This window comes from Ambystoma mexicanum, chromosome 8 (genome assembly GCF_040938575.1).
Source record: "Ambystoma mexicanum isolate Mex_15411 chromosome 8, UKY_AmexF1_1, whole genome shotgun sequence".
Taxonomy (NCBI): Eukaryota; Metazoa; Chordata; class Amphibia; order Caudata; family Ambystomatidae; genus Ambystoma; species Ambystoma mexicanum.
The window spans coordinates 309,192,854-309,216,410 of NC_090929.1; the positions used below are offsets into that span (position 1 = coordinate 309,192,854).

At 42.7% G+C, this 23,557-nt stretch overlaps 1 protein-coding gene across 1 annotated transcript in view; it reads right to left on the reverse strand.

The window, feature by feature from the left end:
- The window catches only part of LOC138471866 (ficolin-1-like), a 396,029-nt gene that overhangs the window by 317,254 nt on the left and 55,218 nt on the right, over nt 1-23,557 (reverse strand). Inside the window, exon 3 of the mRNA XM_069609725.1 lies at nt 16,444-16,497. Coding sequence (XP_069465826.1) covers nt 16,444-16,497 — 54 coding nt within the window. The remainder of the gene's footprint in view (nt 1-16,443; nt 16,498-23,557) is intronic.

A 23,557-nucleotide genomic window follows, 5' to 3' on the forward strand; every position in this document is an offset into this window, starting at 1 on the left:
CTTTGCAGGTGATGTGTCATATTCCTATTTGGGGAGCGATGTATTGTGAGAAGATCTGCATTGGGTTCCAGCTTCGGAGTATAGTTGCGTGGTACTGTGCTGGGCGCGTTTGCCTACGAAGCCCAGTGAGGTCAGGGATGAGGCCTGCCAATGTGACTGTTTTGATGATGTGATGCTCAGGGGCGGGGGAATGGCTTTTGTGTAACAGATGCCGGTCAGCCAGTTGGATTGGTGGTATGATGTGATTATCAGAATATGGCTGGTCACAGGTGCCTGTGTTTGCGTGCGTTTCTTGGAGGGAGACTGAGGTCATGTCCATTTGTGTGGCTTCTGTATTCGTGCCATCTGTGCCCTGCAGCTCCCATTGGCCCCTCTTGAGATTCATTTGTTCGTTGGCAGGCATGGATGACTTGTACATTTCACTGGTTGCATTGTGTGACTTCATTGCACCTACGGGGAGTTGTGCAATGTGGCCAGGGAGCGGTGTACAGGCACTCAGTAGGGCCGTTTACGGTTGGTTCGCGATGCTGTACTTCTCGCCATGGCGGAATGGTACTTTCCGCCGTGCTTGATGGCGTTAGGTGCATGTCCGCTGGGGTCAGAATTCGCGTACCGTTGCGCCATGGTGGTAATTGCGGTTTGGCATGGCGCGCGCGCGCGTACTTGGTGCAGTTAGCGTTGGCGTTCACTGCGGTGTCGCTAATGGCATCGTACTTTGCGGTGACGGGTCGTAATCGCAGGGAGCGCTATTCGATGGCGGTGTTGCATTTCCGCCATCGTTTTTCGATTTCCGCCAGGGTCGTAATGAGGGCCATTGTGCCGTATCTGCAGCTCTGCAAGTGACTCTGATTCACTTCAAAGCTTATGTTAATGTATCATGCTATTACAATGGAAAAGCCTAATGACTATAGAGTTGCTCCACATATAACAAAAGTGCAATTTAGGTGTTTTGCACTACAAGGTTATTTGTTACTTGAGTTATTTATGGCAACTTATTCTAAAGTCACTTCCATGATGTGCCTTGCAATGTCCTTTTCTGTGAAGTCACTTCTGCTGGTGCAATCCGTATAATAATCAGGAGGTTTTATTTTTCTTGTTGTGTGTTAAAATGCCATCTTCCACGAATGTTACCAAAAAAGTAGATTGGGGCAGGGGTGGGCGGTTTGGTGGCGCCTATGAGACCATTTGGAATTCCACACACTGCTTTTCGTTGCTCCCCCCTGCTCCCTCCACTCTTACAATGCTGGATAGTGCCCTGCTTAGTTTGGTAAGTGAAGCAGTTTTTGGTGGTCTGTAATCTGAACCATGCCACCCATTTACTAGTTTGCACCAAACCGTCTGGCAAAAGTGTCTGCAAAACTTGAAATACTTTTTGCCTGTTTGGTGAAGATTATTTTTGGTGGCAGGGGGAAAAGTTATGCAGGGTTCCTAAAAATGTGCGTTTAACACACAATCCCATATGGTTCCTTCTACGCACCTAGAGCAAAAACTGCTTAACAAAAGTTCACTGTGTTTGGAAGGCGTATAGCACTCAGCTTCATTGCACAGAATTTGCAGAGTACAACAGTTTCGAATCACAGGTTTTCTCAGCTTGACTCTTTCCAATCTACTTGGGGAGGGAGCACCATCTGCCAACTTCATTTTGAAATTATGGTGGTGCTTTAGTAGCATCTGAAAAGTGGCAAGACTAATTTTAGTGGTGTTGCATGCCACAGAGAATGCACGATTTGTTATTCAAAAATGTGTTCTTTAAAAAAAATCTTCGAGAGTCCCGGGCTCCAGAGGTGGCAGCACCAGGGTGACACATGCCCCTACTCAGGAGAGCCACATTGTTGGTTTTCCCCCGTCCCCTCACTGTGGGATTTACACCATGTAATTGGAGGGTGAGTTGCTTCCTGGCTACCTGCATTGACAACAGTACAGCAAGCAGAATTCCCTGAGGCCACAATTGGTGTTAACCAGCAACACCTGAACAGGCTGCCTCCCTGAGTTGCAAGAGGAATGAAAGCGCTTGAAGGAGAAGATCAACTGGACTGTGGAAGGCACACCAAGCTGGGAACCAGAGTGCACCCCTCACCCCTTTTCAGCCAAAAAATGTTTTGGGAGTCCCGGGATCCAAAGGTGGCGGCACCGGGGTGACACATGCCCCTACTCAGGAGAGCCACATTGTTGGTTTCCCCTCCTCGCCCCACTGTGGGATTTACACTAAGTAATTGGAGGGTGAGTTGGTTCCTGGCTACCTGCATTGACTACAGCAACCAGAATTACTTGAGGCCACAATCGGTATTAACCAGCAACACCTGAACAGACTGCCTCCCTGATATTGCAAGAGACATGAAAGCGCTTTGAGGAGAAGATCAACTGGACATTGGAAGGTACACCAAGCTGGGAACCAGAGTGCGTTCCTCACCCCTTTACTTTCAACAAATGTTTTGGGAGTCCCGGGCTCCAGAGGTGGTGGCACCGGGGTGACACATGCTCCTACTCAGGAGAGCCACATTGTTGGTTTTTCCCCCTGTCCCCACTGTGGGATTTACACTATGCAATTGGAGGGTGAGTTGGTTCCTGGCTACCTGAATTGACTACAACAACCAGGATTCCCTGAGGCCACAATTGACATTAACCAGCAGCACCTGAACAGACAGCCTCCCTGATATTGCAAGAGGCATGAAAGCGCTTGGAGGAGGAGATCAACTGGACTGTGGAAGGTTGGTCACTGACCGCTTTTCTCTCAAAAAATGATTTGTTATTGTATTTTCATACATGGGGCCTTAATGTGTACTGTGAGCTCTGCTCACATTGTTGAAATGTGACACGCGCCCTCACTAGGGTCGGCCCACAGCCCAGCCCCCCAACATACACAATTAAAAATTATTTTTTAAAAAGTACCTTTGTTCTGCTTCCAAATGCCGCCCGGCCACTTCTCATATTACCCCGCCCTAACCATTTTGCACTCACGCACCTCCAGACAGAAACCAGCAGGCTGAATGAGGTTCCTAGTTCCTGTCTGTGTGTCGCACGAACACAAAGCCGGAAAATGATTCTCTGTGCCACGGCCCCTGGAAGTGCTGCTGCTATCGTGGCAGCACAGGTGCCAGGCCCTGCAACACCCAGTTCAGCACCCTGGCTGCTGACTTTGATTCAGGCCGGCCACGGCGAGGGACTGAGCCATGCAGTGCATCCTGGCCCTGAATGTGTTGCAGTGTGGCTGCCAGGCATCTCAGCATTATGTAATGAGACAGCGCAAGCCTTGCTGGGCACCCCGCCGGGCTCACGCTGTCCAATTACATAATTGATGAGTTCAGCCCCCCTGCCCTCCCTCCAATAGTTGAGGGGGACTAAAAGGCATGTCACAGTAGTTGGGGGGACAAAACCCCCTGTCCCCCCCATAATTACGCACATGGGTGTGGTGTTGCTGTGGAAGTGCCATAATGAATGCCCCGTTTGGATGCAAACCCTCTGCATCTCTGTCCCCCACCTCTGACCTGCCTTGCTTATATCCAGGGAAGCGCACACGTGGGTTGCTACAGACTCCCGCCTGCTTAGCACTGCTCAGAACAGAAATGCTTATGCATGCATGACGAGTTCCATTCAGTTGTATGTTTTGATTCCTCGATGTATCCTAATCGAAAGCTAACTGGGCAAACCAGCTATTCGCATGCAAAGTGATAGGTGGAAAACGTGCGTGGATAGATATCCACCTTGGTGATTTGTCATTATGAAGAATGTCCCGTTATTTACAGCAATAGGGACAGAAACTTATATAAATTGGGCTATGTCCACACAGTAGAAAGCAAGACAAATTGGGTTGCTACTGTATTTGGTATTTCAAGTATTTGTCAACTTGATTGTGTGAGGTGGAATATGAACTTTTTTATCATTGTATATTGCCATGTCGTGTATATGTATTTTTTATGTGCTTTTTGATACTTGTGCTTGAATTTGTTAATGAATTAAAAAATGATATTTTAGGAAAAACTGCATGTGTTATCTATTACACTATCCGCAGCCTATATTTTGCTAAATTGTTGTGTTTAGACACCTGATATCATAGGGTATTATATGTTGTGTTATTTATGTATCCCTTCCTTTGGTTGAACATAAAGATTGTATCCTTAATTGGTAGGAGGGATCATCACCACAGTGTGGGGTAACCCTGGAAAGAAATATTTTGTCTGTGAGGCAACTTTTGTCTCGTAGGGATCCACCGGAGTAGTGGAGTGGATAGGATTTTTACACTCAGGACTATACCTATAAAACATTTTTTGTTTTTGAGGAGTTTTGGTCATATCAGTTGGTAGATTACCATCATGGCGACAGCCGCAGATAAGAGTCTGGCCTACACTGAAGACTATATTTTAAAACTTCTAAATTCCATACCAGAGTTAGGACTAGACAGTGAACTTTGTGACATGGGAAAGGACGATAAATGGAATGAACTCACACAGACTCACAAGAGACTGGTACGAACGGAGTTACATGCCATTATCATGTTGGAATATTTGAAGAACCAAGCACTACCTCAGGGTCTGATAGTTCATAATGAACCCAGGCTCTTTTTAGATAATGCAGATTTCAAATTAAAGTGGAGCTATATAGCCATCAAGTGTGGGAGAGATTGGCTGGTATTGATCATTGAAACAGCTCAGGAAAGCAGCAAAAAAATCTTGGTGGACCTTAATACATTAGAAGAAGATATGAAAAAGAATTTTGATATTGAAATCTTTAAAACTAAATTAGAAGCCCATTTGAAAGAAATGCAAACATTCAAGGTAGAATCTAGTTCAGAAAGAGTCAAGAGACTCAAAAAGGATCCAGCAAATTTCTCGCATGATAAGGCCTTCCTTTATGTTACAAAGGATTACAACTTTGGAGCCCTTACAGGAGGGCAGAGACCTAATTGAAGAGTGAGATTTATGAACACTTCATACAGCTCGAGTGAAGAAGGAGCAACATCTAATGATAATGAAGACACCAATACGGACAGTAATAGAGGTAGAAATACAAACACCTCAATGCAAAGAGGTTGAAATTCAAGAGGAAATCAAGGTGCAAGGAATGGGTCGAGACGCCCACCTTTTTTAGGCAGGGGCAACAGTCAGCAAGAATGGACAACAGACCGGATGCAGACAAGAAGTTACAGGGGCTGGTAGTTAACCTATCCAGTGTGAGTCTATCCAAAGATGAAGAACAATGCTTGAATAAAGGCCTCAATTTTGTAGTGTCCACATATCACAATACCTTTGAATTCCGATTGGAATTCAATGCTTTTATGCGGAAAGTGCATTTAAAAGAATATTTTGAGGGTCAACCTTCAGGGGCACATACAAATTTTAGTGGCTTAAGAAATCCATCTACTTTTTGTCCCCCTTCTCATACGCATTCTCCTGAATCGGTGGTCTTTGAAAAAAAGGTCTTACGTGACATAGAAAAACTGGAAACTCAAGGTATTCCTAAAAATTCTAATCTGAGTCAGAAGGAAATTGCGATGTTATGTGACCTGGGTAGAAATGACAAAATTGTTATCCGTCAGGCTGATAAAGGAGGGGAAATTGTTATTTTAAACAAAAAAGATTACATTGAGGAATGTCACAGATTACTAGCAGATAACAACAGCTATCGGAAAATTGACCAAGATCCTAGTCCTGGACTTATCAAAATGATAAGGGAGAAAGTTGACAAAGCAGTAGACCTGCAGTTAATTAGTAAACAGGAAGGAGATTATTTAACTAGGGAAACAGTGAGAATCCCTATCTTCTACATCCAACCTAAACTACATAAAAATAAAGAGAAACCTCCGGGTAGACCCATAGTATCGGGTGTCAATTCCATCCTTGAACCCTTGTCAAAATTTGTAGACATTTATCTTCACCCAATTGTAATGAAAATGAAAAGTTATGTTCAAGATACAAGGGATGCCATTGTGAAAATTGAAGGGATGCCCTTCGATTCGACCAAAGACGTTCTGATTTGTCTAGACATACAATCGCTGTACACTAATATTCCTCAAAGACTGACCTTGGAAGTAGTGGAAGAGACATTATTACAACGACAAGATAACCATCCTGTGAGCAATGCCTTTATTATTTGGTGTGCTGAAACAGCTTTGGTCAACAACTTTTTTCAATTTCTCGGGCAATTCTACATACAAGTGGAAGGGACGGCCATGGGTGCTTCCATGGCTCCCAATTTAGCCAATTTGTACTTCGATATGGTGGAACAAACAGTGATTTACTCTGGGGTCAATCCATTTAGACCCCTAATAATACAATAGTTGAGATATATCGACGACGTCTTTGTGGTGTGGCATGGGTCATTCGATGAGGCAAAAACTTTTCTGGCATGGTTGAACAATCAAAACAGATATCTGAAATTCACGGCATCTATGAGCTCAATTGAAGTTAACTATTTGGACTTAACAATTTATCACAGAGATAATCAGCTCTGGGTAAAACCCTTTGTGAAAGGTACTGACAGAAATGCTCTTCTCCACTATAAGAGCCATCATGCTAAGCATGTTCGTGACAACCTGCCCTTCAGGCAATTTTTGCATCTTAAACGCAGTAGTAGCACCAGACTTGACTATGAAGAGGGGGCTAATATATTAATGGACAAACTGATTGATAGAGGTTACCCTGCGAAAATTGTCAAACAGTCTGCAAAGCGTGCCTTTAATAATAATCGTGAGGCCCTCTTTGAAAAGAAAAGTAAAGACAATCACGAGACTCCTCTGGTGTTCATCAATACTTCCAGTAATGTCTCCTACAAAGTTAAGACCATTATTTGTAGGAACTGGAAAAAGACCATGACCATTCCTCTTCCACTGGTGGCATTTAAAAAGAGCACTAACATCCGTGACTCAGTAATGAAAAATGATATACAGAAGATTGGCAATATTGAGGCCACACAAAGTACATTCTGGGGGTTACCTCGAGTAGTGGGACACCACCCCTGCGGCGATTGTGTAATGTGCCCTCTGACACACAAAATGACCTCTGTAAATCTGGGTTTGAATTCAGAAAGGGTTTTAAAGGAACACACATATTGTCAAACAGAAAATGTAATTTACATGATCAGATGTCCCTGTGCCTTGTTATACATAGGTAAGACCAACAGGAAGTGCAAGACACATATGATTGAACACAAAAGCTGTCTTAAGAACCATACTGACAAAGCCCCATTAGTTAAACATTTTGATCAGATGGGTCATTTCTTTTTGGAATTTGAATAGTGTTTCTTGAAGAAGGTTAAGGGGAGAACACAGGAAGAAATAAATAGAAAATTAATTAACTTGGAGCAGAAACTCATTTTTCTAACAAATAGCCACGTGACAGGGTTGAATGAAAATATTGAGTGGCATAATATCAAATAAGATCAATATGAATGGAGCACGGTAATCAGAGTGTTGCACTTCCTGATTGGTCATTTCCTATGTAGTTTTCTATAATTGTTCTGCCTGTAAGAATGTAAAAATGATCATGGGGCAGTTTAATGATTATGAAATATCTGTAACTTACATTATTTACCAAAATAGGTTGTCTTATTTCTTTCATTATGCTCATACTGTATGTGTACAATAGATATAAGGGGTGTCATTCTGCTTTATTTACATTGACATGAATACATTGTATTTATGATGCATAATTGAAATTGAAAATATGTTGTAAGCTGCTGAAAAGATTACTATACTTCTGGGTTTTACTTTGGCATCCTATTTGGGGTATTCTCTGTGCATTTCTGGTACCGTGATACTGTTTGCAATTACGGGCGCAATGACGCATGCTGTCATCGCGCTATGAGTAACGTGATGACATCATCACGTTGCACATACCCGCGCATTTGTAATATCAAACGGACGCATTTTCAGATCTGCTACGCTGTTACAGAGGTTTTGGTCAGACGCTGTATTGAATCACTTTGTGTCACCAGTTAGAGGTAAGAGGAAGGCTGGTATGAGTGGCTAAATCCAGCGATGTGTTGACATTTGGGTTACTTCATCTAGCATGTTTGGGCTAATGTGGAGTCTGTATTGAACTACAGGTATTCAAATGGCAGTGATGTTTTGGTTTTGCCTGGAATAAAGCGGAAGGGCTTTTTTTGAAGATATACGGCACCTGAACAAGTACGGGCCATTGTTTCGATTGAAAGCATTTAGACAATATTAACTAAGGTAAGGGGCTGATGTGAGCTGAAATACATGTAGGCATATCAGTACTGGTAGAAGTTGTTCTTATTGAGCCTTTTGTTTTTATCATACCCTTGGGGCTGTAGAAATCAAAAGTCTGGCATGTATCCATGGAATTGAACCATTGAAGATTTGTTGCCATATGATTCAAGAGAGGATAAAATACCTTTCTCCATTACGAAGAGCCCTTCTCCATTGTCATGGGTGAGGTTAAAATCTATATCCACTGATAGTTGTGGTGTCGGGGTTTAATAAACTGGTGAATATTTATTATTGCACAATATTGAGAGTAGTTGTTTCTTCAATTGGTTGTAGGTTCTGGTCCATGAGAGTGTACTTTCCATTCTACTAGAAAGGTGATGAACAAGAATTGGAATTGTTTACGAACTTGAAGACATTTATCTCTACAAGTTCACGGTTCAAGTATATTATTAATTACATACTTGTCCTCCCTATTGGTAATTATGGTTTGGAAGGTTCATTAATCAAACCCAAGATGCCCACTTAGTAATGTGTATGTGTTTTTGTTTTTTTGTATGTACCCTTAGATATAGGAGTCTGATGTGTAGAAGAACGAAAAGAGATCTACCAACAGCACAAGTCAAATTTCTGCCCCTGAAGAATGTCCCGTTATTTACAGCAATAAGGACAGAAACTTATATAAATTGGGCTATGTCAACACAGTAGAAAGCAAGACAAATTGGGTTGCTACTGTATTTGTGATTTCAAGTATTTGTCAACTTGATTGTGTGAGGTGGAATATGAACTTTTTATCATTGTATATTGCCATGTCGTGTATATGTATTTTTTATGTGCTTTTTGATACTTGTGCTTGAATTTGTTAATGAATTAAAAAATGATATTTTAGGAAAAATTGCATGTGTTATCTATTACACTATACACAGCCTATGCTTGTGTTTAGACACCTGATATCATAGGGTATTATATGTTGTGTTATTTATGTATCCCTTCCTTTGGTTGAACATAAAGATTGTATCCTCACTTGGTAGGAGGGATCATCACCACAGTGTGGGGTAACCCTGGAAAGAAATATTTCGTCTCTTTCTTTCCCATTTTAAGGTGTATCTCAGCCTTTTTATTGGCATTTGGGCAGCTAATGCAAGTGGGCCTAGATCACATGATATCTGCCATGCCCACCTGCTCGTTACTGATAATCTTTTGATGCGCTTTTTGCTTGCCAAACTGTTTTTTTTTCATTTGTAGTTGTATCTGTTAATTTATAAAGCACTTTCACCAAAGTGCTGGACACACAAAGCCAACAAGTAGTACACATCCAAATGTAGTAAAAACAAAATGACAAGGTGTGGAGTAAAAGAGCTGGGAATCAGAGCTAAAGATCGAACCAAGCAGGAAAAGCTTTAGACGAGTGTAGAAGAGATATAAAGAAGGCAAAGATTAGGCCTCAAGGGGAAGAGCGTTCCAAAGTTTAGGTTCCAGAAAGGAAAAGGAACAGAAGCGAGATTGCACACAGGGGTTTTTAGGAGAAGAGAGTAAGAATTGATCAGCAGAATGGAGGGCCCAAGGGGCACATAGAAGAAGTGTGGAGACGAAAGATAAGATGCGGCAAGACCATCGGTGGATTTATAGGCAAGGGTAACAAAGTAGAACAGTATCCAATTATCAAAAGTAAGCCAAGAGAGAGAGCAGAGAGAAGGTTAGACCGAGGAGAGAGCAGACAGAGGGTGCGAATGGCAGAGTTGAAAATATAGCGTGGGGGAGCATGACTTTAGGAAGGAAGACCAATAAGCAGAGCGGAGCAGTAGTCAAGCCGAGAAAACACAAGAGTAGATATAATAATCTTAGTCACATGAAAGGTAAGAAAGGGCCGAGCTGTGCGAATATTAAAGAGTTGAAAGAGACCTGATTTAGCAATAGCGAAACGTGAGACACGAAGGAAAAGGCAGGATTAAAAATAACGCCCAAGTTGCAAGCAGCGTGAACAAAAGAAAGAGAGGAAGGAGGGAAGGAGATACAGCGGGGCGCGAGGGGGTCAGAAAAAGATGGGTAAACAAGAATGTCAGTTTTGGGGGTGTTTAGAGAAAAGAAATGAGCGCTCATCCAAATGTGGACAGCAAGAAGGCAGGCTCAGATGTTTGGTGAAGAGAGCTAGAAAACAAAGAAAACAAAACAACGATTTGGGAATCATCGGCATAGAAGAGGGAGGATAACCAAAAATGGGAAATGAGAGAGGATAGAGCGGTAGAATAGATGGAAGAGAGCAGGGGAACATGGATGGAGCATTGGGGGACACCATGAAGAAGAGGATAGCATGCTGTTTTGCCAGACCAAGCAGGAGTGGTCACTGAGAAAAGAGAAAAACCGGAGTAGGACAGAACTGGAAAGCCTAAACTAGGAAAGTGTATAACGAAGGGTAGGATGGTCCACAGTGTCGAAAGCACCTAACAGAATGAAAAACATGACAATGGAGGGAAGTTTGGAATGGCGAGCAGAAAGAAGAGGGTTGGAAACACTTAGCAAGGCTGTTTACGTAGAGTGAGAAGGGGCAAAAACCAGATTAGAGAGGAGAAAGTAGAGAGTAAAAATCAAGGTAGGAGGAAACTTGGGTTAGACCATCCGTTTAAGTAACTCAGAGAGGAAAGCAAGAAGAGAAAAAGGGCAAAAGGTAGAAAGGGATGTAGGATCGAGAGAAGGTTTCTTTAGAATAGGGATTAATAATGGCCTTCTTAAACGAGGAAGGAAACGTAGCAGAGTAAAGAGAAGAAATGTTAACAGCAGTAACAAAGGGTAGATCAGAGGGTAGATTTTAGGAATAAGAAAAGAGAGAATAGGATCCAAGGTGAAAAAAGTAGGGTGTACACGAGTGAGAAACCGCTTAGTGTCAGAGTCAGAAAGAAGGGAAAAGGAGAAGGATGAATTAGTTTGCACAGGAGAAAGCGAGATTGAGTGGTAGGCGGAGAGGGAGAAACATAGTTTAGAGACTTTTTCTGAGAAGAACATGGCAAATTCAGACAGGGATAGAGAGGAAAGTAGGGCTGGGTTGGGGTAAAGTATTTGATGAAGGAGGCAGAAGAGATGACGAGGATGAAGAGAGCAGGAAAGCATGAGATCCAAATAATGAGTCTTTTTTGCCAACAGTAGCCAGGAGTCATAGGAGTCCAAAGAAGAGAGTTCAGAAGAGTTAGTTGGGAGGGGTCTTTTTCCATTTACGTTCCACTCAAAACAAAGAAGAGCAGAGTGGAAGGAGTGGGGGTGAGAGCCAGGAGTCAATGCTAGAGGGCCAGCATGAAGGGTGAAAAGGCCTGACGGGATACGATGAGTCAAGAGTGTTTTGAAGATTAGAGTTCAGAGAAGCTAGAACGTCTTCTAGAGAAAGTGTAAGAGGAGTAAGGAAAGTAAATAATGCAGAGATGAAAGTAGAATGATTGAAAACAGCAAAATTGTGATGTGAGCAAAGAAGGTTATGTTATGATATGCTATGGGTAAAGCACAACGTACGCCCAAGGGCATTTTGGTGCTACAGACCAGCAAATAGTTCAGCAACAAGAAAATGACTAAGAACTAAAGAGAATAGTTTTTAAAGAAATTCTGAAACAAAAGATGTTCTCCAATTGCACAAAGGAGAAAAGGAAGATAGTTTCAAAGTTGGGCAGCTGCTACCAAAAAGGTACGGCCGCCAACCCGGGATAGTCTCACTTGAGGAACTTGTATCAGGAGGATGTCTTGAGAGGGAAGTTGGCACCTGGGAATATAAGCATAGAGTATAGATTGGAAATATTCTGCCCTCGACCTGTAAAAGGCAGGATGCACTAAGCACATAGATTTAAATTGAATTCTCTTAGAGATCTGGAGCAAATGCAGCTGGAGGAGGATAGGATATATATGCACTGTTAGAAGGGTTTTTATTGCAACTCTCACAGCTGAGTTCAGGAGAATTTGCAGACCATGGCTTAAGCGAGTTGGCAGGGCTAGAAAAAGGGAGTTACAATAATCATTTGTGCTCATAACCAAAAAAGCTACCACAAGGGCATGTAGCTGGGGTGTGGGGGGAATGTAGAGAACTTTCCACAACACTTTTAATTCATACGGCCCAAGACTAAGACTGATCTAACTCAGAATACTACACCAATCGTATTACTCCCGATTAGCGATGGTACATTGGGGGTGCAAACAATGGGGAATGTCTCAGATGTAAGAGAGCAGAGGGCACCTTCTTTCACATGGTGTGGGTCTGTGGAGTACTTGAGAGTTTCTGGGGGAGATGCATTGACAAGATTTCCGTGGCTTTGGGATCTCCAGTTCAACAAGATCCAAAACTGGTATTGCTGGGCATATGGGGAGAGATTGACTTCACTAAATGTGAGAAGATGTTCTTGGCTGTGGCACTGGGAGTGCGGAAGAGACAAATCGCTGCTACATGGGGTTCAGTGGAAAAACTGTGTTTAAACCGATGGTCTAACTTGATGGACAGATGCGTGTCCATGGAACAATGGATTTACAAAGCCAGAGGATGCCCTAGGAAGTACCAGAGGATCTGGGGGAAATGGGATGGTGGAGATGATTCCTTGCACTCATAGATCCCAAACACTTATGTCATGCCCCCACCCCCATTTATAGAATATCCATGTGCTTGCAGAGAATGTTCTATGAAATATAATTGCTGGTATATGTCAAGTGCCTTTGTTGAAGTTCCTGTTTATTGCTGATACGTACATACTATTAAATCAATAAACAGAGTTAAAAAAAAATGCATAGTGTCCAGCTTGACATATGGTAGAAACCTGGGCATCATGGGAAACAGATGCAGAAATGTTCACTCCTAGGTAATTGACTACTGGATTGAAGCTGTAACAGCACCAAGCATAGAAGGCCAGAAAGCCATAGACCAAAGAGAAGAAACAGACTGGGGCCAACAGCCAGGATCTCCATCTTGTCCCCATTTAACTTAAGCATTATAATTCATCCAACGGCCAACATCCTCCAAGCAACTCCTAAACTGAGATGCAGTGTCAGGCAGAGATGAATTAAGCCATACATTGATTTGTATATCATCAGCATAGGATTAGCAAAGGAGGCTGTGGTAGTGGATGAGCTTGCCTAGCCGTTGTAGATAGATATTGAACGAAGTGGGAAATAAGGCTGCGACACCGGGGGACCCCACAGGTAAGAGAGACAGGTAGTGAACAAAAAGGAGGAAGAGAAAGAGACTGAGTCCGGTTTGTCAATAAAGAATTGAACCAAGCAGAAACCTGACCAGGTAACCAAGCACAAGCGAGGCAATGATTGGAGCGTAGGGGTTGGGACAGGGAGAAGAGGGAAAAAGGAGAAGGAAATAATTAAATGGTACACAGCTGGAAAGGGAAGAGGAAGAGAGGTAGTAGCAGAGGAAAGAGGGATAGGGGAGAAGATAAGGTCCATATGAACCAGAGATATCTGAAGGTGGAGAAGAAAGCAGAGAAAGATTAGAAGAGTGCAGTAAAGGGAGGAAAGGCAAAGGAAAATGAGCAAATGAAAGATGGAGGTGAAATCTCCTAGGAGAATGAAGGGGACAGAACGAGGAGGAAGAGCAGAGAGGAGAGAGTCAAGATCATCACACAGGAGTTGAGTGGCCCAGGGGCATGGTAGATGATAAGACACATAAAAGAGTGGGATTTTCAAAAGGAAATTAAGTGGTATTCAAAGGAGAAAAACTGGGGTAGGGAAAGAGAGCAGGAGTATATAAGAGAAGTGGCATAAAAGAACACGGTCACTGCCTCGACCAGAGGCTGGCGGGAAGTGTGAAAGGTTGGTTGCACAGAAGAGGGAGGCAGTAGTAGTGTAATATGATAAGAGAATGCAAGTTTCTGTGATGCAGAGGAAATTAAAGTGAAGCCCAAAAAAGGTGTTGAGCATGGAATGATATTGGTTGCATACTGCGTTTAGTGGCCCAAAAAAGAAATTGGGTAGAAGAGAGAAATGGTTCAGAGGGGGGTGGGGGAGGACGAGAGAGATAGGAATACGATTATCAACATTTCGTAGGCGAGGGGAAAATACCAAGATTGCTGAGAAAACCAGGAGGGGATCGGAGAAGTTATAAGGAAAATATGGTAGAGACAAAGTAATAAGGTAAGAGACAGGAGAATGCGCAAAAAGAGCGCATTACCAGTTGGAATGGTAATGGCAACAAGGGCTGCGGAAAGGATGCAGTACCATGACATGCAACATGTTAGGATAGCATAGTAGGCCGCTAACAGTCGCAAACGGGGTCAAACGGGAGAAGATGCCATTAGAACAGCGCCCTTTGATAGGACGCCAGGGCTATGGACGCCCTAGGAGCACTTCCTGATATGCAGTCACATGAACGTGAACAGTTACGTAACAGCTGTAGCACTTCAGGAGGTGTGGGGCAAGGTAAAGGTGCCCATGTCAGCAGCGGTGAAGAGGCCGGAGGAGACAGCTATCAAGCAGCAGGTGATAGCAGCAGGTAATTCTAGGCACAGCCAGAGCGTGGAAATGCTTCTTAACTCTTAAATCCCAGAACGTCTCTCGCCCGGGCAACTGAAGCAAAGCGCATGAAGAGAAAAGGGGTGTTCATATTTGGTTCTTCTCAGATCTGGTAGTGCCAGAACCCATGGCCCATACGGTGTCCAGTTAAAATTTCGAATGAATAATTTCAAATGCATTTTTCTCGAAAGAAAATGTCGAAAAAAAATGTTGAATATTGTATGTTGTTTAGGGTTTAGTTAGTAAAAAAAAGGCTCAATATAAAAAAACAGGGGGGTTGAGGGGTGAACCCCCCATTAAAAAAAAAAATGTAAAACAAATTTGACATTTATTTTCTCGACATTTTTCATTCGAGAAAAATGCATTCGAAAATGTCACTATAAACCGGCCCATACATCCCAGGTAAGCCAGCAGATTTTCGCTCTCACCCACACATACAAATACCTCGTTCACACCCAGGTTACATGCATTTCCAACCCACAGAACTTCTTCCACACCCCAGTCATCAAAACCAATAATCCATACGCACCTTCAAACTAAACATGCAAACTCATGCTCATCAACATTCATTCATTCAGAAGTTATACATGCAGCAGTCATTTCGGATTTTCAATTATAACTGGTTATAACGCGATTAATACCCAGAAGTTTCTAAGCCCGGACCGGGTATCGAACCTGTGTTGCTCTGCCTTGTCTTGCTCCCAAGGCGAGCGCGTTGCCCCTGATCTATCCTCCCGAGATCTCACCACCACTAACAATCTAGACACACTCTTCATCACAGAGCCATGTCTCAGCCCCAACACCACACAAATCCTTGTGGTCCTCACCAACAGGCTTCAGCATCCAACACAAAGACTGCATCGGGATGACTGGTAAAGGGGACGTTATTTTCCACAGGAAGTCATGGCCATACTCCTTCCTAGAGCACACCTCAACCAAATTCATGGAACTCTTCCCCTTCCTCTTCCCACTTACCAATGCTCATACAGCTACCTTCCACCTAATCTACCAATCACCCCAAACCAACAAGGCCTTACTCGACATAATCACAGACCTCGTTACAACAGTAACCATCAATACATATATTACTCTGAGCAATAAACAAGAAACTAGAAACCTGAATCCAGCAAAGAGATTGGGTGGTGTATTAGGGCATTCGCTATCTTCTTTTGTATTTGTGGGTGCAATTTGAGCCTACAACCAACATCTGAACCCTTTTTTCAATTTGGAAATAGCATTAAATGTATATGTTAAGTATGTCACCCAGATCATTGGGTTGGTTCTTATAAACTTTGATTGGCATGCTGTCCAGGTCAGGTACCTTACTGCATATCTGGGACTCAATTGCAGCCTCAACTCTCCTGCTGTTAAATGCAGTTTTTTCTTTATTTAATGAACCTGTGGTTGGTGGTACTACTAACGGTTGCCAGGTGGTGAATGGTCTCACAGGCCCCTGATGGCTTGGGCTAAGGTAACAAACAAAAAAAGAAAAAAATAACTATTATTTAAGCGAGGAAGTTATGCCAAGACTAGACCATATTAATTGACTTTGTGCATATGAAGAAGTGACTTCCCTTGAGGCTTAGTCTTTAGCTTTATTATCCCTCCAGTTAGCAAAAAGGGTTTGCAGCGGATAGCTAAGCCTTGTAACCTGTACCACCCTCATGTTTTTCCACTTCAGGAAGGATTCCTAGGCCAAATCATGGCCAGTTTATTACCTAGCAGGGACTCTGTGGTCTGAAGCATGTTTCATCATTCAGCGACACATAATATCATTCATTCCTTTCATACTTTACCTGTAGCACCGGTTGGACCCCTCACGCCTGGATAGCCGGTACCTCCTTTTTCGCCTGTGTGTGATGAAAATGTCGGGTGAGACAATACACTGAATACGAAATGTACAATATTAGCAAAATATAACTCAAGAGATACCATTTCATTCCAATTGAGATGGATGCAGTGAAATACACGGAAAAAAGGTATTCCCTGGGTTTTCCCTGTGTCTGTCCCACTCAGGAATTGATTCCCTGAAAAGAGTGGGGAGCCCATCAGGATTTCCACAGTGTGAGCTTTGCTGCTCTGTGCAGGTCCTCTGCATGCCACTCTGCAGGATCAGTTTTCTGATCCCTCTGAAGAGGTTATTTTGCTGGACTTTGTAGTCTGTTTTGGCACCTACTAAACAGCAGAAGGAGTCTCTTGGAATCATTTGTAATGCTTGCTGAGATGTTTCTCATAGCGAGCGGCTATCATTACTGATCTCCTTTGTGAGCACCTGCATGCACGTCCATTTGGATTTTCTGCAGGGAGCAGAAACAGACAACAGAAGAGGGATACATCCAGATTGCTGTGTCTATTCCCACTCCACACAGAAATTACTAGAATCTGGCAAAGAGGGCCCTGCCCGCCAAAATAGAGATACGGTTAGGTTATTTGAACAATTCTCCGGCTCATTTAAAATGAGTCCTATAATATAATTTGTCTCTGAAAGTTGTTTATCACTGCTGCTGGGATCTTGCTTAACAAAGTAAATTTAAAGTGACTGCACCTTCAGAGTGGAAGGATATTTTGATTTTTGTTATTCAAGCTACATCTGAGATCTCCCTCATTTAACATATTCGGGCACAAGGTGTTTGCTTGGGCCTTGATGGTTTAGGGGAAATCCACCCAAAGACCTTGAGAAGTTTTTGATGAATGGATGTTATAGTAGACACTTTTTAAAATTATGAAATGGTTTAGTTGAACTCAGGGCAGAAAGTATTATTTGAAGATAATGTTGCACTTGCTTGATTACAGGACACATACGACCCATTAGGCTAATGGGGAGGTCACTGGTCTCATGGAAACCTTAGTTGCGTCTGAGTACTAAACCATTGTTGGTCAGTAACCATAGGTACTAGCATGTAAAAGCCAACCATTGTCAACTGAGAGCAGAATTGAGCAGTCCATCTGCCCAAAGAAATACCTGGTCATGAAGACAGCCCCTCAGCTCGCTCCAGGTGAAGCAGAGCATATTGGCAAAGGACCAAGCTTCATGCAAATGAATTCCATCAATTTCTGCCACACCGCTAGGTGCATTCAGCAACATAACCCATTTTAGGATCCTGTTGCTCATAAAAGTCAGGATCAACGCTGACCACTGCTCGCCTTATAGCTGGTGGAAGCCATAAGGTCCACACCAGTCCTTAGCTAGATTAATTCTGTGTGATGTTTGGTGTAGAATCAGGCCCCTCTGGCACCCCCTGGAAATATCACTGATTCCCCATAGAAGCCAAGCAAGCTGAAATTGAGATAGAGGGTAATGATGGTACCTTAGTTTGGTTAACAAAGTAGTGTAAGTGCACGCTTTTGTAATCTTCATTCCTAAAGAGCCTTACATTTCAGAAGGTCCCCCTATGCATTCCTGTCCATAAGATTGAAATGTGGCACTATAAACTATATTTATATATATATTTATATAAACGATATGCAGTCAGGCAAGTGAAAGAAACACTGCAGGGCTGCTCTCTGAGTGGCATAAAGGGTTGGGGGAGTGTCAGTCATGGCATGTCCAAACCTACCGATGGTGGTACATTTCAGGCAGAGCCAGTTGCATGTTGATCTCAAAGAGCCTGTTTCAACCAAGCCCATCAATGTTTAGGCTTGGACAATGGTATTTACAAACTGAATCAGGCTGTTGGTCACACTTTTATCATTGACTCTAAAAGGCTGACCAGACAGAAATAGAGCAAGCTTTTGCTTGGGCTTATCTTTTAGCGAGATTGGTGGTGGTACAGTCATTAATGTGTTGAGCTTCTATTAAGCCAGTCAGGAGGAGGCAATCAGTCATGTTTAGGGACTTTCGCCTGTGAAGGCTGTCGTGAAAAGTATAATGTCATATTGCTTGTGCTTCTCGACATCTGAGGGGAAAACAGACAGTCTAACATGGAAAAATGGAACAGAATCATTCACCGCCCTCTGGGAAACTTGTAGGGCAGTGTTTTGCTTTTCTGTCATGTGTAATTACCCTAGAGACCAGATTACACAGACCAAAAGTTCTTGGATTTAGGGAGGCAATAACATACACTTAGACTCGTAGTTATAATATAATTGGGTTTTTACAGGTCGTTTATTCACACTTCACAGGTATACAGCTAAACATGAAATGAAAGATGATAGGTTATACATGGACATAGGCACACAAAGAAGAACAATTATAGTAGTCTGCATCACCGTTAGCGCAGTTGCAGGAGAACACGTCATCTCAGCCACGACACCACTGCCCAGTCCCAAGGCAGGTAGGCAGAGAGATCACACATACTAACAGGTTCTAGAGCGGAGCGTCCTCCCTCTCAGCTAGACTTCATCACCCGGGGTTCCAATTCTGTCTTCTACCCGGATACCTCTTCTTTCAGCAAATCCCCGCCCACCTCAGTTTGCCAACCGTCCCTGGCTGAAGGACAGACAGCAAGCATGGGGAGCATAGAGCAGAAAAATCCAGTTAATAGTGGAAAAACCCAGTTTGTCTCCCCCACGCTCGTTCCCAGTGCCCCTTATCACTGCACCTGCACAACTTTTACTCCTTTCTTGGCGTTTCCTTGATTGAACAATACACCAACTGTCCTCCATAATAAGCTCATCTGAATCTCACAACCATTGCAGAATTCATGTCTGCCTCCTAGCTGAGCTCACAGAAACGTACACTTTTATTGCGGTTTTGGGAGTGAATGTCCAAAATGGCCATGTTTTAGTTCATTTAGGCATGCGAATTACAGGCAGGGATATTGAAGCACTGTGAGGGTTTGGGTAGGAGTCAGTCCAGCAACGGACCATTGCCTAAGAGAGGCAGGTGGGGCTGGGAATGTGTCAGTGAAGAGACATAGAAAATATTATAGGAAATAACAAGTCTATCTGTGATGACCTCTGGATATCTTTGGGTGCAAATAGTGGAAACTTACTATTTGGGATAGTGACTCATGAAGCTGCAAGGTATACATATGTTTTCAGTGGATTTTCTGTCCTAAGGCTACCTTTCAGCAGAAAGTGCTCACTGATGGGCATATCCTTACTCCACCGTCTGACACTTTGCCTTTGTTGATTCATCCACTTACATATTGATGGCCAGTTTCCCCAACAAAGTAGTGCCCTAGTCCTCCCACCCTCTGGGAATTTCAAACACATAAGCAGATACACAGCATTTCTGGATTCACATCTTGTAATTGTGTAATTCTGCCCCATGTGTAGTATTGTGATTGTATCGGAAAAGATATATGTTGACAGGTCAGACATATTTTGTTCTTGCATTGCATGGTTCCATTTTCTGCTGATGTGGATGTAACTTGCTTCTTTGGTTGGGTGTCTGAAAGAAATGAGAGGCATTTCAGCTGGAAAACCTCACACAGTCATTCATCCTGTTGCAGAATGGGTTGCTGTTCCTTGTGGAGGGACTCCAACTCTGCATTGTACGTAAAGAAAAGTGGCACTTGATTTGTCGCCTGTGTGCTCTGTATTCCATGAAGCTACTGTGGGGTAGAATCGTTGCCCTGTCGATTTAGCTGTCCACCATTCTGCAATTGTATCCATGCTTCATGAAGTCTTAGCTCATAGCATGTATGTTTTTATCCTGGTTCCTTATGTCTGAGCATATTCGGTTTTACCTTAAAGCCTGGCTGAATATTGTGGCATGGTTTGTATGCACTGGGTGGACGTGGTAAATCTTCAAATAGCTGGACAGTGTCTTTTAGTTTGCGATACACAGTGATCTGTAGCAGGTCATCTTTTTTTCGTGTCAAGTAAATGTATATTTTCAGGAGAGTAGTTGAGTTTGAGATTGATGGTTGTGTGGAATTCATTAAATCATATATGGAAACTTATGAGGTCCTGTTCCCCAGAGGTCCAAATAAGGAGTATATCATCAATGTAGTGCAAATATCTATGTGATCTGCAGTCATAAGTGGAAAGGATATCATTTTCTGGTTGTGCCATGAATAGATTTGCATAATGTAGTGCCATTCCAGTATACAATATAGTTGTACATGTATTAATAAAGTTTATTATGTTGGTACCTTAACATTATTACTTCTGATGTTCGTAGACTTGAAGTTTTTGTCGGTTCAACCATAACTCTTTTGTAGATTTTTTTTCAAATAATTGAAGCTTTCTTTTACATTCACATGATTTTTGATTGTGAGTGTTTGTTGTAATACTAGCATGTGTTGTAAGAGGATGTTGTATAATTGTGTGTGTGGCATAAGAGCATGTTGCATAATGGCAAGTGGTGTACCTTTCGGTGTGGTAAGTGTGTGTGTTGTAAGTTTATGTGTTGTAAGAGTGTGTGTCATTAAATTGTGTGTTGTGTGTGTCGTAGGAGCATGTCGTGTAGGAACATGTGTTGTAGGAGCATGTGGTCTAGGAACGTGTGTCATAAAAGGCTGTGTCATAAGAGTATGTGTTATCAGATCATGTGTTATGGGAGCATGTGCCACAGGCGTGCATCTCGTATGTCCACATGTTGCACATCCACATGTTGTTTGTCCACATGTTGTAGGTGCACATGTTGTAGGTGCATGTGTCATAAGTTCATGTTTCATAACAGTGTGTCACAAGAGTGAGTCATAGAGGTGCCTGTTGTAGGTGCGTGAGTCATAGCAGTATGCTTTCTAAGATTGTTTCATAGCAGAGTGTTGCATAGGAGCATGTGTCATTGGAGCACATGTCATAGGGGCGAGTGTGTGTTATATAATCACATGCTGCAGGAGTGTTCATAGTAAGAGTTTGTGTTATTAGTGTTCATATACAAAATGTTAATCCCACACATGTACATATAGGGTTTTAATATACAGTTTTAATATAAAATGTACCTCCATTCTACTCATGTGGATGAAAGCTCATATGACAGTCAACTTTAATAAATATCAGAATATTCCCTGACTTATGTGAGTGTTCATGTGTAAACTGGGTACTGTATGAACTGTGAAACCCATACACCTGTTGGTACAATTTGCATGAAAAGTGTAAATGTATCTGATTTCCTTCAAACTGGCATCAAATTTAGCTCTGAATTGCCTTTGATAGGAGTTTTCAGGAGATGTTAATTCTGTAACATACAAATTGTAATACTCTTATGTGCTGCGTACATGATTGCTGCGAATGTTGTAGGTGCCTGTGTGGTAGAAGTATGTGTTGCATAAGTGTGTGTCAAAGGAGCATTTGTTGGAGGAGCACATTTGATAAGAATGTATGTCTTAGGAGCATGTGCCATGTGTGTAGTAGGAACACGTGTAGTAGCTGCATGAGTCATAGGAGTGTGTGTTGTAGGAGTGCATTTTGTAGGAGTGTGTGTCATAAGAGGGTGAGTTGTAAGTGTGTATGTCATAAGAGTGTTTGTCGTAAGAGTGTGTGTGTGGTTGGAGCATGTGTCATAGGAGTGTGTGCTAAGAGTCTGTCATATTCTGATCATGCATTGAATGACCCCTATTTTATTTTATTATTATTGTTTTATGGTTGAAATAACCTTTAACAAGTACACACATACATACAAGAACATCAAAATATAAAGCATATCAATATTACTTCTTAATTCATTACTTTCCAAATCCAATAAAAACAAAATCTTGAATTCATATCAATTCCAATACAGAAGATAAAATGATCTTTACAAAGTTAAAATGCAATGACAACCATCAATTGAATGCGACCATAGGATAACATAATAAGTTGCCACACCATTTCAGTTGATAAAAAGTCATATTGTTGTAGTAAATGATTGAAATAATGGTAATGCCAATCATTCTACCTTTTTCTCACTTTCCCTGAGGCTCACCATCTCCAGAGCCCTGGTCCACTCTCGGCTCAGCTACTGCAACAGACTCTTTCTCAACCTTCCCTCTTCTACCCTCCGTCCTCTCCAACTCATCCAGAACAGATCCTTGTCCTCAATCCCAGGGACTGCACCTCTCCGGTGCTGAAATCCCTTCACTGGCTCTCTGTGGCTGCAAGCATCAAGTTCAAGACCCTGTGCATTGTCCACAAGGCTTTCTCGGACCTGGGCCCACTCTATCTGCAACACTCTCTTCCTAAATACTCTCCTTCCTGAGTCCTCTGCTCGTCGTCCTCCAACTCTCTGCGGGTGAGCTGCTTCTCCAAGCAGAGACTTGGGGGGAAAGCTTTATCCATGGCAGGTGCATCCCTCTGGAACAGCCTCCCTGCCTCTCTCCATCTTGAGCCGGATCTCCTTAAGTTCCAGAAACTCCTCAAGACTTTGCAGCCCCATGCCATTTGTTCAACAAACAATGTCTATCAACACTATCCAATCTATCTATCTATCTTGACCTCTCCCAGTTTTCCTTTTTTAATAGTCCCAGAGGGAAAGCATTTGCATGTGTGCTGTTCTCCTTTCGGAGCCCGTCTGAAGCTTGTCCAACCCACCCACACTTTTAGCCTAAGAGGACCGGTCTCTCAGAATTAGAAGGCAAAGGTCTTTGAAGGGATATCCAGTAAGGCAATAGGCCTATAATTACTTGGACTAGAGCGCGGGCCCTTTTTATGAATAGGGACCAGGATTGAGTCAGACCATCATTTTAGCAATTGGTGTGACACTATGATTCCCTCAAAAACAATTTTCAAACCCCAGGCCCATAAAGTTGGGTTCAGCTTAAGAACCACGTTAGAAAGACCATCGGTCCAGACACTCGAGCGTTCTTATTGCAACTGATTATTGCAATAATATCTTCCTCTGAAAATCCAAGTGCAAGGCTCCCGATAGCGATTCTTGGTACTCCTGCTCCTCTCCTGCCACCTCCTTATAAACCACATAGGATAGATTAGTAATGTTGTTAATCAACCGCCAAAAGACACCTGTGTCCCAAGACTCGACCAGGGATAACATCTTGTGGGAGTCTTCCATTAGTAGTATATATCTATGTCTCCTCAACT